Here is a 17,868-nt window from a genome sequence, read left to right on the forward strand (position 1 = left end):
GCCTTGGGTCCCTCCAGGGCGCGGTGACCCCGCGCGGCCGGGACGCTGCGGGTCCGGCCCCGCCTGCTAGCGGCTCGTTGGGGCTGGTGGAGCATTGTGCTTGCCCTCCCTGCCCCTAATTGTTACCCTTCCCGCAACGCCGGCCCCCCTCTCCCGCCCCGGCAAGGATTTACGGTGGCGCCGCGCAGCAGCGCTGCCTAGAGCTCCCCATCAGCCGTAGCTTTTATTTCTAAGCGAGCCAGATTATGGGAAAAGTCACTTCAAAAGGGGGAGTGTGGAGTGTGGGATATGCGTGTGCGTTAATTAGGGCTACGAGCTGCCATCGCTGGCGCGCGACCTTGATTTTTCCCCGGACGGAGGGCTCCGGGCATATGGTGAACGGTGCGTCGGCGGAGGGACGTGTACGTGTGGAGCTATGTGTAGTCGAGTGTGCATAATATTTTAATTAGGTCTATATTCCCTACGGAGGTATGTGTGCGCGGCTGCCCTCCCGCCGCAGCCCTCCCCGCACATTCCCTTCACCTGTCCCTCCGGGCCGGGCCGGGCCGAACGGGAGGGGATGGGAAGGGGGGGGAGGAGGGCACGCAGGGTGCCGCCGGGCCTGGGCTCTGGTTCACTCGTCGGCTCCAGGCTCGGCGGCATGATCGGGGGGCTGGCGCTGCCCCGGGCCCCGCCACCGGGCGCCCCGACCCGAGGTGGGTGGGTGGGGGACGCGGAGGTGCCGCGGTGCCGGAGGGGCGCTCCGCCGCCCTTGCCGTGTGCGGGGAGGAGGATTAAGAAGTTTAGCGTGTAGGTTAGCCCAAAGTTGCAAAGGCATGTGCTGATTAGAATAAGAAAGGGCAGTCGCGTGGCTCAGCTGGCACACAGCGAGGCCAGATGATAGATAAGCAGCTCTGGGTCTTCCCTTCCCCCCAGCCCCCTTTTTCAAATCGCAAATCATCTGCTCCGGCCCTATCCTAGCCCCTCATTTTCATTACAATGGTTGTGTGTTTACCTGTGATCCTGGGACGGGGCATTCCTTTGTCTCCCGAAGAGATTACCGCAGCCAGCTGCTCTCCAGCCCTTCCCTGGGCAAATCCCGAAGTGGCCCCTATATGTGTTTTACAGATTTGCTCACGAGGAGAAAGCGAGCCCCCCCCACTTCCCCCGCCTCGTTTCCCTACCATACTTGTTTGTTTGGGTTTGCTCCCTGGCTTGCTTCCGACGGGATTTTGCTTGTGGGAAACTACGACGGATAAAATTGGTCACTTGTGTGCGTGAGCTGTCGTTTCTCCCGAAATGGGAAGGGTGAAGGGCTTCGTACTCCTGCCGGGGGGCAGAACCACAGGGCCTCCTGGGGATGACAGGACATTAGGGGCTTCCCCCACCTTACCTTTCCCCGGCCCTAGAGTTTCTCTCGGTCAGGGACAGTACTGTCTCCCAAACCTCCCGTGGGTGCCCTGGGCCAGGCAGGTACCCTTCTTTCCCCCGGGCCCTGCTCTGGTACATGGAGATCCATAGGCTCTCATGCCCATGTCACTCTGGGGAGCAGCTCGGCCTCGCATTTGGAGTACTGGCGTCTTGGCCCGCCTTTAGATTGAAGGATTCTCACGATCTTCAACATGCTAGAAATCACAGATTTAAACTAGAAAACCTTCTGAAGTCCCTTCACACATAAAACATCCCATGATTCTGAGATTTTCCCTGTTCCTCACATCCCATTCACCCTGTTAGCCAAGCCTGGTGTAACCCCACGTAGCGCTGTGGCCTGGCTTGTCTTGGCAGGGGTGTCACAGACAAGGAGGGTGAGTGATAGGGCTCAGATCATGTACACAGGATAAAAAAATGTGACAGCACTTCTCAGAAAAATGTTTCTGCATTCTGGCCATAAGATTTCACTGGATGGCTGGAAAGATTCCCTCCTGCTACCAGCTTCAGTAGAAATATTCACTGCCTTCACCTGTTCTCACAGGGAAACTCCTTCTTTTGCTCAGCTTTATTAAGCATCATCTTAAGCCAGAACTCCAAATATTAGCTGCAAACTATCACTCCAGACAGTAGCTGCCCAGAACGCTCTCTCCCTGTGACAGTAAGCACAGCGTGTTGCTGTACTGCACTGCATTTCATGCATGAAGAGTTTTTCTGTTCCCTTGTGGCCTGCAGCCCCCTTCACACAGAGTGTGCAACTTGTGCATTGTATGCTGACTGCAGCGCAAAACCTGCTGCTAATATACTCTGGAGGAGGAGAAGGGGGAGCAGTTTCATCATATGTTTTCAGGGCTTTCCAAGCCACTGCCAATTTGCACAGCTTTTATTTCTTTCTGCATTTTCTTCCATGGCAGGGAAGGCAGGGAGGAGAGAGAAGGTGGGGGCAAAAACTCCTCTGCAGAAGGTGATTATGAGAAAAAGGATGGATATGGATGGGGCGGGCCTGAGCTTTTGGAAATGCTGTCCCCTTTTCTGAGAGCATCTGCCCGGAGACGAACAGATGTGGGCACCTGCGGTGACAGGCCACATATGCTCTATCCTATTCACAGGCATTCAGACACGGCTACAATGGTGAGGCTTTGTGCACATGGAGTCACCAAATATATTAATCTGCGCTCCCCAGAGAACCGCTCTGTTTAATTTTTCACCGGCAATAACATCTGATCTAATCTTCCCATCGGCTCTCCCGTGTCCCTCTCTCCTCTCCCGGAAAGATGTGAAGTTATTCAGGTCCCCACCTGTTGCCGGCGGGGTGGGAGCGGGCCGTGCTCTCGGCGCGCCCGCAGCCGAGCCCTTATCATCTAGCCCGGGATGTGCGGCGGGTGCGCCCAGGGGAAAAGCGGGAGTTCCCCTCCGCCGGCAATCGCCGGGCACAGCAAAGTGAACCCGCCCCCCCCCACCACCCCTTAGGTCGCGCTGCCCAAGAGCGACATAAATCTCCAGTGTGCGACTCGGGGGGGGTTCAAGCGATTTCGGTGCGCGACGCTTTCGTGTCCCCACGGTCCCCCGTCCCCCCGCCCCGGCCAGGTTTGCTCGTGGGCACAATGGCCTCTCCGGCCCCATCGTGGCCGTACAAAGCCGGGGGACCCCATCCCGCGGGCGGGAACAGATGCGGGTCCCACCAGCCCGGCGCCCCTCCCGCAGCCGGCCGTGCCCGACCGGGACCTCCCCTGCCCGCGCCTCGGCACCGCCCCCGCCGCCGGGCGCAGGCGCGGCCCCGCCCCAAGGGAAGCGGAAGCGCCGCTCGGGTCAGTGCGGGGCGGTGGTTGGAGGGACTGGGGGGCCCGGGGGGGTGGGCGCGGACTCAGCCCCGTCCCCGTCCCCGTCCCCGTCCCCGTCCCCGTCCCCGTCCCCGTCCCCGTCCCCGTCCCCGTCCCCGTCCCCTCACGGACCCCGGAGAGGCGGGGTCCGGCCCTGCCGGGGCTGGGCGCAGAGGCCCCCGCAGCTCGCGAGATCCTTAAAGGCCCCTTCCAACACAAACCATTCTGCGATTAAAGAGGGTGGCATTCAAAAACTCTGTCTGGAGTGTGTTAGATCTTTAAACTCCGGGGATCCGGGAATGCCTTTAAAAGCTGTCAATTCACAATTTATTTTTTTTTCCTTTTTGAATTCCATAAGCACGTTTTGAGGTTTTTTTAATAATAAGAAATCTATACTTGTTTTTCTGCCTAGGCATACTTTTCTATAGGCTATAAATCTGAAAATTTTTGTCATATTTATGAAAACCTTTTGATATTTACTTATTTCTCTGATATAAAAACCAGAAGTGGAAGGGAGAATGAATGAGTACTTACGTCTGGTTTGTTGATGGCAAGGAAACTGTTTCAAACTGTTACAAGGACAGGACAAGGCAACAAACTATCAGCAAAAGCAGAAAAACAGCAGTTCAGTTTCCAGGCTGCTGTCTGTTTTTTTACTTGTAGAATTTCTTTATGTTTCTTATTATTGCATTTTAGAATGTTGTTTTTATTTTTCTTCTTTCAGACTGCAGTGAGTTTTGGAGAGAACAGCCATGGGCGTTAGAGGTTTGCAGGGATTTGTGTCGAGAGTTTGCCCTGATGCGTGCAAAACAGTAGATCTGAAAGAAATGGCAGAAAAACATCGTGTCAATCATCCTGATTTCCCACCTGTTATTGTAGTAGATGCCATGAGTTGTGTTAGATACTGGTACACACCAGAATTTTGGGTGTGTGGTGGCCAGTGGCGGGAGTACCTTGCCGTTTTAGAGGATTTTGTTAACGTTTTTATGGCAGCTGGTATCAAGTTGGTGTTTTACTTTGATGGAGTGGTAGAAGAGAAAAAGAGAGAGGAGTGGATCAAACGGAGGTGGAATAATACCAAGGAAATAGCCAGACTATTTCAATTTATTAAGACTCACAGGAAACAACCAGGCAGAGAAATGTTTGTTCTTCCCTCAGCTTTACCTACTTTTACACGTTATGCCCTGAAGTCACTTGGTCAAAAAACAGTATGCACGTTGCAAGAGGCAGACTTTGAGGTGGCTGCATATGGTTTGCAACACAACTGCATAGGAATTCTGGGGCAAGATAGTGACTACCTCATCTATAATACATGTCCCTACTTTTCCATTGAGAACCTCCGTTTGGACAGACTGGTCACTGTTATGTACTCTCGAGAGGAACTTTGCAATGTGCTGGGTATTAGTTTGACACACCTCCCTCTCTTTGCTGCCTTGCTTGGCAATGATATTGTTCCAGAAAGCTTGTTGGAAGGCTTTTGGCACAAATGTTTAACCACCAGTCCCCACAAGAACAACAGCTACAACAGAAGAACAAAAATACTTCTAGGTGTAGCAAATTACATCTCAAAAATTCCGTGCTCATACAGCAGCCTGAAACGCTTGGAAGACATGCTACCCCTGGGATCAGACAAAACGTTGCTTTACAGAGGAGTAAAGTCCTATCTTTTGCCTGGGCAACAGTCTCCATGGATTCCCCCCAACGTGACAAATTGTCAAATGTTATCTCTTCAGCAGCAATCAGCCATCTGTCAAGATAAAGAAATCTTTCAGGTAACTTGTTTTTTAAAACTTAGCAATCACTTTATTGCCATGACAACTTAGTGGAAGTTGGTAATTAGTACACCAAGCCTACTGAATTAAATTTGCTTGTGCAAAATCTTTTGTCTGTTAAGTAGAGCCATGGTTAGGACTATTGCATGCATCACTATGAGGGTAGATGTGGCACATTTAGTAAAAAGTGGTTCTCTTTTTGAAGCAGGTCTAATAATGTGGAGCAACTGCTGTATAGGCCAATAGCTGGGCATAGAGATGTACTTCCCATGTATTACATGATGTATTGACTTCCTTTTACTCTGAGAACAAGTCAGCCATAAGCTGGTCAGTGGTTTGCTTAGCTGTGCCTGGCACATGCAGTCAAGGTGCCAAAGAAAGCTGTGCTAAGAATGCAGAAGTTGAAATTGTGGTGGAAACTTCGTACAGAATTGTATCTTAGAATTGTAGAATGGCTGGGGTTGGACGGGACCTTAAAGATCACCTAGTTCCAAACTGGACACAATAGTCCAGGTGGGGTCTGAACAGAGCAGAGTAGATGGGGAGAATCTCCTCTCTTGACCTGCTGGCCACACTGCTTTTGATGCAGCCCAGGATGCAGTTGGCTTTCTGGGCTGCAAGCACACATTGCTGGTCAGGTCAAGCTGCTTGTCCAGCAACACCCTGAAGTCCTTCTCTGAGCTGCTCTCAATCCATTCTCCATCCCACCTGTACTTGTGCTTGGGATTGCCCAGACCCACGTGCAGGACCTTGCACATGGCCTTGTTTGAACTTCATGAGGTTTGCACAGGCCCACCTCTCCAGTTTCACCTATGGCTTCCCACGTGGGCAGGGACGTGCTGGTGTTGGGGTGAGAGACGGCACGTCAGATTGAGTCACTCTGGGAAACTGGATATATTAGCTTAGGGTAGCCTAATAGAAAATGAGCTACCTTGCATCAGAATTTATGCAATAGTAGTAAGTCTAGAGTACAATTCTGTAAATTCATGGCATTTAAGATAACATACTGAGATTTAAAAAAGGAAATCTGTACAAGGAAGTGTATTTTAGACCCTATATTAGCCATCTGTCACTTCCTATTTTATTAGGTTCTCATAGACTTCATAGAGCCTTTTTCTCTGTCTCTCTTACCTATCTTGAGCATTTTCTTTAAAACAATTTTTCTGTTTCCTCATGTTACTTCAAAGTAATCGTATCATTTATATTTTCCTTTAAAAAGGCTATAAAACATTTTATAACTACCTTGTGACCTATGCAATGCTAATTTCAGCAAATCTGCAGATATATTTGGGCTTTTTTTATTATCCACACGTAGGTACAATGCATGTCACTTTTGACCGTTGTAGTTAAATAGAAGACATTTTAAAAATCAGCAACCATACATCATAATAAAGTGTTGAAAAATACTGTTTATGCTTGAAGTGCAAGGAAAAATTAGCCCTAATGTAATTATCTACGTTGGATTATGGCCAGGACAATAGTGGCAATATCCTTATTCCTTAAGAGAATGTACCATGCAGTCTTTATGACAAGTGGTCATTATTTCTTAGCTTGATCTTTCATTTGAAGAGTTGCAGTTCTCTAGCATCATGCTGAGCTACTGCTGTAATAAAATAATAATGGTTAGAAACTCCATTTAAGAATGCCTCTTCAACGTTGCTGCATAAATCCTATGTGAAGACAGTCCCTGGGCCAAGGAAATTAAAGTCAAAATGTTAGACATGTTAACTTCTCTTTTGTTTTTGTTACAGGTGTTTAAATATTTGTTTATGTAATGTGTGTGCTTTGCTTCATATTTTGAAACCCATATGTAGTTCTGCTTACATTGCACATAATCTGAACTGCATGCAAATGAGACACACTTCTTAATTCCAACTGTGAGGACGTAGCCTTGTGTTGCTCTTTCTCTCAGAAAAAAGAGCACAACTTTCTGGCTGACTGTAGGTATGAATCAGAAATATTTTTCAAGATACAGCACTGAATACAGCAATACTTCTGAAATCAGCTTGTATTTTTTTCAGGACATGAGGATATGTAGATTATTGGCAAATTACAATAAAGCAGTATTTTTAAATGACCCCATATCTGTGACAGTGGTTTGTATGAAAAAGTTTAATGCTTCATTCAAATCATACTTAGAAATACTTAATTCTGGTTTTTATTTTATGCAAAAGTAGACTTGGGGGATTACATTGTTTACACATATTAGGAACACTAAAATATTTCTTTCAGGGCAACCATTAATTTATTGCTATAAGCAAGTGCTCTGTTGATTGGCATTGTTCACAGAAGCCTATCATTGATTTTACGCTCATGTGAGAATTTCTTCTGAAAATATGACATTTCAGTAGAATTAGTTTTGATCAGCATTGACCCAGTGTCTGACTACAGCCTTGGCCCGCTGAGTTCACAGGTTTGCAGATACCGGAATTCTGCAGAAATGGTGAATGGTGAACTCTGACCAGTGGTCTGCTAATTTGACAGTGAAAGAGGCGGTGATAGCTGCATGGATGGCACAACCCAAGTAATACAGATAGTGTGATACATGCAGGGAATGCAGAGCAGAGAGACGTCAGTGCCTGCTCACCATATGGCATGGGTCCTGAAGAATTTATTAGTGGCACCACATGGAAATAATTCACTCTGCTCAGCTGTTTGAACACCCCCATAGTTTTGGTCTGAGGTAGTGAAGTAGAAAGTCTGTCTGGGTCTCCACTTGGCCAGTCCAGGTTCCAAGTGTTACTGGTTGAAATTCTGCACTGCCTGGGAGCAGCTTTGTTGCTTTTGCATCTAAGCTGAGGCTTCTGTTAGCCTGTTGCTGTAGCCAGATGTATCTGCATCCAGTGCATGGTTGATATGCAGCCTGGGTGATGCTGTTACTCTACTTTACAGCAGCAGCCTGTAGACCTGGGTTTCCTCACTGGAAGTGGATTCCTCACTTCCTCCTGGAGTGGATTGCATTTCTGTACATGGGGAAGAGCTATTGCAAAGTAAATGTGTCATGAAGTTAAGTATTCTGATTTTGCCAGAATGTAAACTGCACAAAGTCAGCACAGGGAAGAAATAGAGTTGTCTTATGTAGTTCATCTTGCAATAAAATTAGAAGTTTGGGGTTTATCATGCCTTCACTCACTATTTAAAGAGAGAAGATACATTTTCAGGTGACTAAAGGAGGACAGCTATGTCTGAATTCAGAAATCATTTTAAGAATAATTACTCTCTAAAAAACTGTCATTCAAGCTCCCAAGTTTTAAGAATTAAAAGAGTGGCTAAGAAAGACAATAACAAGTTTCCTGGGGATTCCTGTCTACAAAAAGATAGAGGTCTGAAACTACAGTATACTGGTGTTATTTGAAAAAGGACTTGTTCCCTCCCTGGCTATTCCGTCTATTGTCACTGATAGAAAAAGAACTATTTCTTCAAACAGTAAATACATTTTGTTACATTTTGATCCTTCTTATTTTTGGAAATAATGCCTTCTTCTTCCTTTGAAAAAACAGTTAGCTAAAGAACAGCATATCCAATCTGAAAATTATTCAGTCTTCAATATCCTGAGTAATGGAGTTATTGAGTGCAGCAACTCTTTGGAAGATGATTCTGATACAGAAATTCCTGGACAGTCACTTATCTACCGCCCTGCTCGTCAGCATATTTATTCTGTCTTGTTGGAATCTGGAAAAGGTAAGAATTAAACTACTTACGTCATTATTCAAGCATATGTTCAATTTTGAAATATGAAATCTTGAATTCATTGCTTCAGTGGCTACATCAGCATTTAGGATAAACGGCATTTAGGATAAAAACTCTGGGCGGCTGAAGTGTACTTCTTATGCAATCAAGAGAAAATGTGACAGTGAAATTGTGGGCTTTTTTCTACATGCTGTTCCATTTTAAAGTGATTTTAAAAAATTGGGGATTTTTTCCTTGTTAAATGGGAAGTTGTGAAAGTAGTTAATGATCAAAAGATTGAGCAAAACAATGATCTTTAGAAGATTTTTGAAGATTTAAGAGTGTATGAAACCTTATGTTGCTTTGGTAAGTGTGGCTTCTGATGAATTAGTGAGTTGTAATAAGCTTTTGCAGAAACAATAATGCACTGTTAAAATTTTATGTTCTGTTGATTCTAAGTCTGCAATTTTAAGACCAGTCAAATATAGTTACTGTAATAATGCAAATGCAAGTAGTCATGCCAGCGATTATTAGTTCTTTCATCCAAGTGCAAGAAAATATGATTTCTTTATCCAGGGGTATAAACAGATTCTGTAGCAGGTACATATATCTGTGCTTCTATTCATCTGCTCCAAGACAGAGAGTTCTTTATTCACATCCTTGGAAAATTTCGTGTTCTTAAGACTTCCATTAGTTAAATGTTATCTTTACAGTGTCTTTCAGGCAGTGAGTTGAAAATAAAATGTGTACTGAACTTTTGTTCTTTTGAATATGTTGATTTCTCCACAGTAATCACTTTACATTTTATTGATGAAAGTGCACCGCCACCAAACCTAATATTCAAAATATTTGCTTAGAAAGGCACAGAAAGGTAATTAAGTACATAACTTCCTTCAGCAGCCAGAGGTTGAAGTTGTGCCATAATAGGAAAAAAAAATAGGAAAAACTGAATCAGAGTTTACATAGTCATTTGGAGACAGTAACAAAAATCTCAGCAGTAATCATGCATATCTGTCATTTTTCATTTTTCGGCCTGCTACCTCTACATTTTGTAGACAATTATAACTTGCCTGAGTTTTGTTTATTCCTCTAAGCAGCAGGATATTCACTGATGTTTTCAGAAACACCCAGACCAAAATTTCTAATTAACAATTTTTTGCTGTGAGATGTCAGGGTAACAGGCAGATCTACATTTGTGTTACAGTGGGTTTAGAACTCCAAGATTAGAACTGAAATACAGAAACATTAATTTAGAATCATACTGAAAATTAAATTTGAATGTGAAAGATGTCTTCTTTTAAGAAAGTGATTTTAGAATAAAACCACATGTAGCATGTATTATTTATTCTTAGTTCAGGCTTCAAATATATTTCATTTTTGAGATAATTTTCTAAAATAAATAATAGTGTCCCCTCAATTCTTAACCCTTCCAGAAAGGTAGGTAGAGTGTGTCTGCATAACACCTCTATTAAATCTGCATTTTTAGTGTGTTTATTTATCTCTAATTGCTTTAACCATGTCACTTCCTAGTAGTTCATGGATTGTTTTTGTATTCCAGTGTATAGTTGCTTCTAAGTCAAGAGTGTAGATCATTAGTCAGAGTCTATATTGGAATTCATAAGTAAGTGTAAACATTATTTTTTTATGGATTCACTGCTAAACCTGCAAGGAAGTTTTGTTCTATACCAAGTAAGTAGAATCTTTTGCCAGTTTCCCTCAGATGTGGTCAAGTTGACTGGTTTTTTGTAGTTTCGTAAGAGGTTGGATGGGAAGAAGTACTGTCTGTGGGTTGTAGTATAATGCAGAATCACTTTGGATTAGCATTAAAAAGGAGTTTACTGGAACAATACAACCAATTAGATTAGTCCATGTGGACTCTGCTGCCATAATGATACAGCTGCTGATGTAGCAAATTTGAAGCTAACTTGGCTAACTCTACACAATGTTCCAGTTTGCAGTGGTGATGTATGTGTTAGTGATCCTTTTTTTTATTCCTTAATATCTGTCAATTACCCTGTGTTGGAAACTGACCTCCTTGCAGTTTGCAAATCTGCTTATTTACACATTTAGTAAAAACAGTGGTTACAGTTTTAGTAAAAACAGGTTAAATATAATGTAAACTGTCTCCTCTACTCTGAAATAAGATACTATTAGTTTTGAACATCTAGGGTGAGATTTCCAAGGGTGCCTAAGAGACCCACAAATCCATAGGAGCAGGATGTCCTTTGAAACCTTTGATATCCTTTGATATCCTTTGAAACCATTGGCCTATACCATGCCACTTTGCCTGAAACCATAGTGGAATAAGTGTTTCTTTTGCTGCCAGTGTAAGTAATTCTCTTACACAGCCACTCATCTCAGTCTCTGTGCATCCTCTCAGTTGTGCTGGTGCAGCTGTTTGTGCAGCTGTGTGGTGGCCTAGTTTGAGAAACTGAAAATAGCCTCTCTCTCTCTCTCTCTCTCTCTTCCCTCCCTTTCTTGCAGTCAGGTAACTAACCTGGTTTTGTTTCCCCATCTGAATCTGTGTAGCCACATATAGCTGTGGTGAAACATCCCAAGGGAATGGCAGAGTGTTGGAGTGAGCAAATCAGCGGCCTCCTGTAAAAGTTAGCAGTGCTGCTGAAAGAATTGCTCATGGCTTTGGTATAGTTTGACGTACGGTAAGCATGTATGTATCTCTACTCATGGAAATGTTGCAGAATCACAGCCTTAATTTTGACCCTCCAAAAAAATCACCATCAGGGGGCTGATGGTGATTCTGATAACATGCCACTTGTTGCCTATTTTAAAAGTACATTTATGCTTAATTGAGCTATTTCTGATTATTACCTGAAATATTCCATATAGTGATATAAATTGTCAACTTTTTAGCATCCTTCCTATAAAAAGTACTTTTGGAAAAATTCAAGTAGGAGGGCAAAATAATAATAAATAATGTATCTTGATAGGCCAGCCAACCTCTTTCTTGTGTGTGCAAAGAGTTCAGAATAAAGCCAGCAGGTTTTGGCACTAACACAGCCTATGGAAATATCTGCACCTGCATGACCGTTGCCAATTAGGACATTATGTAATGTAGCCTAAGCCCGTGGCCAGCTCCTGGAAGTCCTGGCATCACTCCCAGTTCTAACATTAGCAGGCTAGACTGATTCTCACTTTGACACGGTCAAAAACATTTCACTAGCAGAATTTTTGCCGGTTATCACCAGTGACCACTCAGGAGGGCTGGCATTATTGCAGGTGTAGAGAAACACATGTAACAGCATTTTCCAGCTGTCTTGTGTTTTGCACATAGTTGAAACTTTCCTTAGGCTACCTAAGCATTGCTTCCACAGGTTATTCAGAATCTATTTAAACAAAGGAACGTTATTTCTTAAATTTCACTGCTGATACTCTTTAAGTGTGCTGGGTGAAAGGGTTAGGGATTTTTTTCCAGAGCTATTTCCATGCAGAGAGGGTTGGCATTTCACTGGTATTTAGAATTAAGACACATTTTGATAAGTTTTTCTGTGAACTGTGGAACTCACAAAGAGTGATGCTCACTGCCAGTTTCCCCTCAACAAAGCTTTTCTATTTCCGTGCTTCTTCCCAGCATCTTAATTTCTTCTCATGTCCTTGACAACTCCCTTGTGCAATATGTGGTGTTCCTAAGCATGTTCTCTATTGCTCCCTGCTATTTCCAAATCCCATCTACCTTTTTTTCTCAGCTCTAGCTTTTTTACAGCTACTTGTGTATTGATTTACCCTCTAGTCTGTTTGGATAAAACAGATAAGTTGACTTTCTTGCCTTTTTTTCGGTTGGTGCCCTAATAGGATCCCTCTGTCATCTGAGTCACCAGTTTCACAAAATATTTAGGACTTTAATCCATTTGGAATCACTTCTGCTTTGTCAGATTTAGTTGAAACAGAACAGTGCATTATAAGACAGAAGTCCTAATTTTATTAGGTTTGCTTCCTTAAGAAACTAGACTAAAATTTAGGAGGCTGAATGAGCTGAATAAATACGTACTAAATCTTAAAACAATGCTAAAACATCAGAATGTTTCTGAAAGTGACTTTGGGATATTATATTGGAGGGGTTTGTGCATGAAATAGCATTATCACAGACAATGATTTGTAATCAAAATGTGAGACTATTCAGCCACTGGAATGTACAGTTTAAGGCTCTTTTTTTCCCCTAGAGTAGGCATTTTTAATTTTATACTCAATGTCATCAGTTTTTTATAACAGTGAGACGTGGCAAGCTAGGTGTAATACTGTCCCCCATAGTCCATCTGTTGGTTCTTCAGTCCCTCCTCACCTTTATTGGGAGTTTGTGCTGCAGGTCCGTGGGTAAGGAAGGAAGGAAGAAGAAGCAGGGATTGTAAAACAGATTTTGTCATGTTCTTTTCCCTGTCCCTTGTCCCTGACACTAGAATTCCATCTGAGGAATTTCTGCCCTTGCACTACAGGACACTACTCATTCATTCCTGCCAACAGTCATCTCCAGCACTGAGCTATAAACAAGATCAGGAAATTCATGTGACAAAACTTTTTTTTGGGTGGAGAATGGAAGGTCAGTGTTGGAGAGATTTGTTTGGTTTGTTTTAATTTGGTGAAGTTTTTGATTAAGGTTCACAACATGGCATCAGAAATACTTGTGCAGTAAATTGCAGGGAGATTGGAATTCATGATAAAAAGCAGGAATTTTTAAGAACAGTGGCTTCAGCACAGGGTGAGAGCTGGAAGGAATTAGAGATGCAATTCTGTGAACCTCAAAAGGACAAGGGAAGGAAAAGAAGAAAAGATCTGAAACACTACTTCAAATGCCCAGGACCAGCTAAACCTGTTTAAGTTATACTGTTTATCAGACGGTAGAGAGTAGAAATTTAGGGCACTATGACATGATTACCTTAAGCAAAATCTGGACAGAATACAGAAGCACCATTTATAAAAACAATGATTCTGGGTTTGTTTGTTTGTTGGTTTTTTTTTATGGAGACCTGCAGTGGAATGATTTTGAGCTGACTATCGTAAATTGGATAGACTGCATTTGAAAAATGGTTAAATTCTTGGTATTTATCTGAGGGTATTTTTTTGGTTTGTAGTTTTTTTCCCAAGCATCAAGTAGTTAGATGCACAACTCAAGTACTGACATTTTTAGTTTAAGATACACCCTACTCTTTAGTGGGGGGCAGGGCACAGTTGAGGTTAGGGACTAGGAAGCCACTTGAGCTATTATGCATAAACAATCCCTTTATACTAGATAAAAGGTCTGAACAATGGGCTGTAAAAGCTCTACATCTTACGATGGGATGGCTCTATCATGGCTCTATCGTTGTCAGCTTTCAAATAGCCATCAAGGCCTACTTATAAAGATTTTGGCTCAAACCCTAACACAGGAGATGTCAGGGGAAGTTGGGAGGTGAATCGTATTAAGCACTGCCTGCGTATGTGGCAGTGCGACAGTCCTGAGACTGAGGTAGCTCATGTAGGTCCCTAAGCTATGCCAGATGCCTCCAAAGCTTCCTGAACTGCCTCATACTGGGAAGGCCTAAAGCTGTTTTCAAATGCTTTCTACAGACTCTTGTGGTTATATTTTCGGCTGCAGTTCCCAACTCTGAACTCATGTTTATAGTACATGATTGAAGCTCTCTTCATTTGCTCTGATTTGTCATAAAGTTGCTAAAACTTTTTTCTTGGTCACAACTGCTTACTAGTGTCAATACTTGTATTTGACTTATTAATCCAATTCTGTCTTTTTTAGGTGGAGCCTATCCTTTGATAAAAGAGTGGTTTGTCTATTTTGGAAATCCTCTCAAGCAACCGGAGCTAATACAACCTGTACAACCTTGTGTTCCAGGTAGAATAAATATGTGTTTAAGTCTAAACTGAAAGAATGACCTCACTAAAATGAAGTTAGACAATCCATCATCATCCTTTTGATATAGAATCCAGAATGACTGTGGAGAACAAGGAGCTAAAGTGCTGCATGCCTGTAATTGCTTTTTGTAATTATAATAGGATTCAGCTTTGAGATACATGTTATTGCTGTGTCTTGTTAAACCCAGTGCTAATTCGAACATCAGTTCTAAACTTAAAACAGTTTCTTAGAGGTTCTAAATACTGCTCTAAGGCCAGGATAGGTGGTATGCAGGGCCATATTAAAATTTGTGCATTTACCTATTTTACAGAATGTGTTAATGAGAGTGATGGAGAATGTAGAGAAGAGTAATTTTTAGATCAGCTATGACAACCCAAAAAGAGATTCCAGCTTTCAATAAAAAAAATAGTTAGCTTATCTGTTTCTGTCAAGCTGTTTCTATTGTCTTAAGCCTCAAGCTTTGTGTGTTTTGTCTTCTTCCCTTTGGTAAAAAACACATTAATGAACACTCTTAGTGAAATTAGAGTTATGAGAAATATATTTATGAGAAAGTATAATACACTTAAGTGAAAAGATTGAGCACTGTCTATGTCACTAAATGGTATCATGCAATACAAGTCTAGGATTGGAAGTAAACAGTACTGTAACAATTTTTTTATTTCAGAGGGAAAATTGTTGTGATTGTTCATTTGTCCATGCTATTGTAGTCACCTTTACTCTCACAGCTCTATCTCTCTGTCTAGTCATCTGCTATCACATGGATCAGCAGCACGAAAGCTTTTTTAGTCTTTTGTATGACATGAATTTGTTCCATTGATTTACAATAACATTGATATCTGTTAAGAAGAGTTATCTACTCAACTTTTTGAGAATAATCACCAGCACTTCTTCCCTCAGCACCAGAGCTTTCTGCAGTAGTCCTTGTTCTGTCTGCTGTAAATCCAGATTCAGAAAAAGTTGAAATGCATGCACTTTTTTATAAATACATAATAAATTTTCTTTTAAGGTATCCTAACCCATATGTTTAATGAGAGTCTTCACATTCAAGGATGAAAGAAAACCAGTTGCTCTTTAGATATCAGACTTTTCAAAATCTTTTTTAAAGGGCTGTTTGGAAAGAAATAATTTATATAGACAAAGTACAAATGAGTTTTTATTTGATATACAGTGGTTTCACTGTCCAGTACCCCATATACAAAATTAGGATGGTGATTATCTAATTCGCTTTGTGATAGCATGAAATTGCTGTGAAATTTTGCAAATGGATAAGAATATGCAGGGTAAAAGTTGATGAGTCTGTCCTGTACAACTGTTTTATTTCAGCATACAATGGTCTGAGGACATGCATTTGTAAAAGAGGGAAACAAAATTTGACAAAGTATAAACCACACCTACACTTCAAATTGCCTGGCAAATATACTGTATTTATTGTTGTGAAGTTTTCAATCCCAGATATTATACTTCCTTCCTCCCTTTCTGGAGAGGAATCCACTTAATCTCGTGTACTCTCAGGTTCTACAGCTCTGCAAACATGATACATAGAACCCATCTTTATGTTGACAATAAACAGGATTTAAAATCACTGTGTTTGTTTCTTTATAGCAACCACGTAAGTGGAGTTTATAAAAACAGAATCTTCTCAGCCATAATCTTTGCAAATTCAGTAATGAAAGGCTGTTCAAGCAGACTATTAAAAGAGGGGAGGAGGACTTTTAGTGTTTATTTTTAGTCCTCTGTTGTCATTCCTTCAGCGAACAAATATTTTTCTAAAATTTTTACAGTCCATATTTGTATGCCTTACATTCACTCATGCATCTTTGATTTTCCACAGCATGACTTTCTAATTCACCATATAAGGTCCTCAACAGCACATCACATTTTTCAGACAGGGATCATATTTAGAGCTAAATTTAAAGAAGTTGTTATAGGAAGTTAGAGTTCAAAGCTGTCAATCAAGATCAGGTTACGTGAAAAGAGAAAAAAAACTTTACCAAGAACCTATTAGAAAATTCACAAGTATAATTAATTTTGGAAGGTTCTTTGTTTTATCTTTTTTGAAAAAACTTATAACCTTATCATCAAAACTAGTTTAGAGCTGTACTGAGAATATATGGAAAATCCTGACTCTTTTGAATTTGATTTAGATTAAAAAGTCTGAAGAAGCTATTAACTTTGAACTGTAGTTACATAACAATAAATATTTTAAATTTTGCATTGATCTTTAAAAAAAAGGTAGAATTTCCACTAACTTTTATACAAAACAGCAGAACTGCCTTGTATCAGGAAAAGTTGCAGGTGATAGATTGAATGTTAGCTCTCTGTTTTTAAATAAAATATCGAATCTTAAAGGCAGTATGGTAAGTAAGATGATGACTTAAAATATATTTAAAATACCATACGTATTATATATATATTGTTGGGTTTTTTTGAGAGACAGTCTTCTGAATTAACATCTGTGCCTGCTCACATTCTCTGTATCTCTTTCTTGCTTCTGGAATGTTTGTTTTCATTTGAATGAATATGATCATTGTTTCCCACACATTGACAAAGTAGCACTTAAATTGATAAAAAGTGTCATCAAGAAATTAATTTTATTAGAAGATCTGTGATCCAGGAAAATACTGTTTAACATCCATATCTTGTGAACATAGCAGATATATTTGATATGTGTGCGATTTATATGGAACAGAAGAAATTCTAAAGTCTTTACTAGAAATATATAGATTCTGCTGTTCATTTAATTTCTGAAAATGTGTAGGATATTGTAGCTTCATACCAAAGAGTTTGGATGTACTTTCAGTATTTTAATCATTGCCTCTTACAGGAATATGACATGAATATGCTTAGGTTCAAAATGCTGTCTCTGGAACACTTATTTAATGGTCAGATTTAATTGGCATTTGGGTTTATGGCATCTTTAAAATTGGCCACAATTGTTGAGAAGTACATTTTTATAAGCTTATTTTTACTACTCGGTATTTACCTGTGTGTGTAAAATTGAAGAAGTGTTAAAGTTCTATTACTGATGTTATAAACTAAAATTTCAATAGTCAATACTTCAAATATACATTAACAGTTAATATTATACATTTATATCTGTATGCAGAATGATGACTTGTTTAAAGTTGGTATGAATGTATGGATCATCTTTGTAAAAGCCTTGAGTTAAACGATCTCATATAATTAATGCATTCCACAACTTTTGCATGTATTGCATATTCATAAATCAATAATTGAAATTCAAACAAATGAAATAAGTAGTTATGTATTCCCTTGAAGTGCTTTTGTTTGTCATACTGCTTTCCGTATGACAATTTCATTAAATATATGAGTATACAGG

At 41.3% G+C, this 17,868-nt stretch overlaps 1 protein-coding gene across 2 annotated transcripts in view; it reads left to right on the forward strand.

The window, feature by feature from the left end:
- Positions 1-3,166: 3,166 nt before the first annotated feature.
- The window catches only part of FAM120B (family with sequence similarity 120B), a 49,153-nt gene continuing 34,451 nt past the window's right edge, over positions 3,167-17,868 (forward strand). The window contains exons 1-4 of one of the 2 annotated variants that reach the window (XM_027634154.1): positions 3,167-3,215; positions 3,952-4,999; positions 8,500-8,680; positions 14,412-14,507. In XM_027634154.1, coding sequence (XP_027489955.1) covers positions 3,980-4,999; positions 8,500-8,680; positions 14,412-14,507 — 1,297 coding nt within the window. In that variant the 5' untranslated portion in view covers positions 3,167-3,215; positions 3,952-3,979. The remainder of the gene's footprint in view (positions 3,216-3,951; positions 5,000-8,499; positions 8,681-14,411; positions 14,508-17,868) is intronic. The other variant, XM_027634155.1, reaches the window with a different exon arrangement.

The sequence above is a fragment of the Corapipo altera genome, unplaced genomic scaffold (assembly GCF_003945725.1).
Source record: "Corapipo altera isolate COAL_440 unplaced genomic scaffold, ASM394572v1 2b, whole genome shotgun sequence".
NCBI lineage: Eukaryota > Metazoa > Chordata > Aves > Passeriformes > Pipridae > Corapipo > Corapipo altera.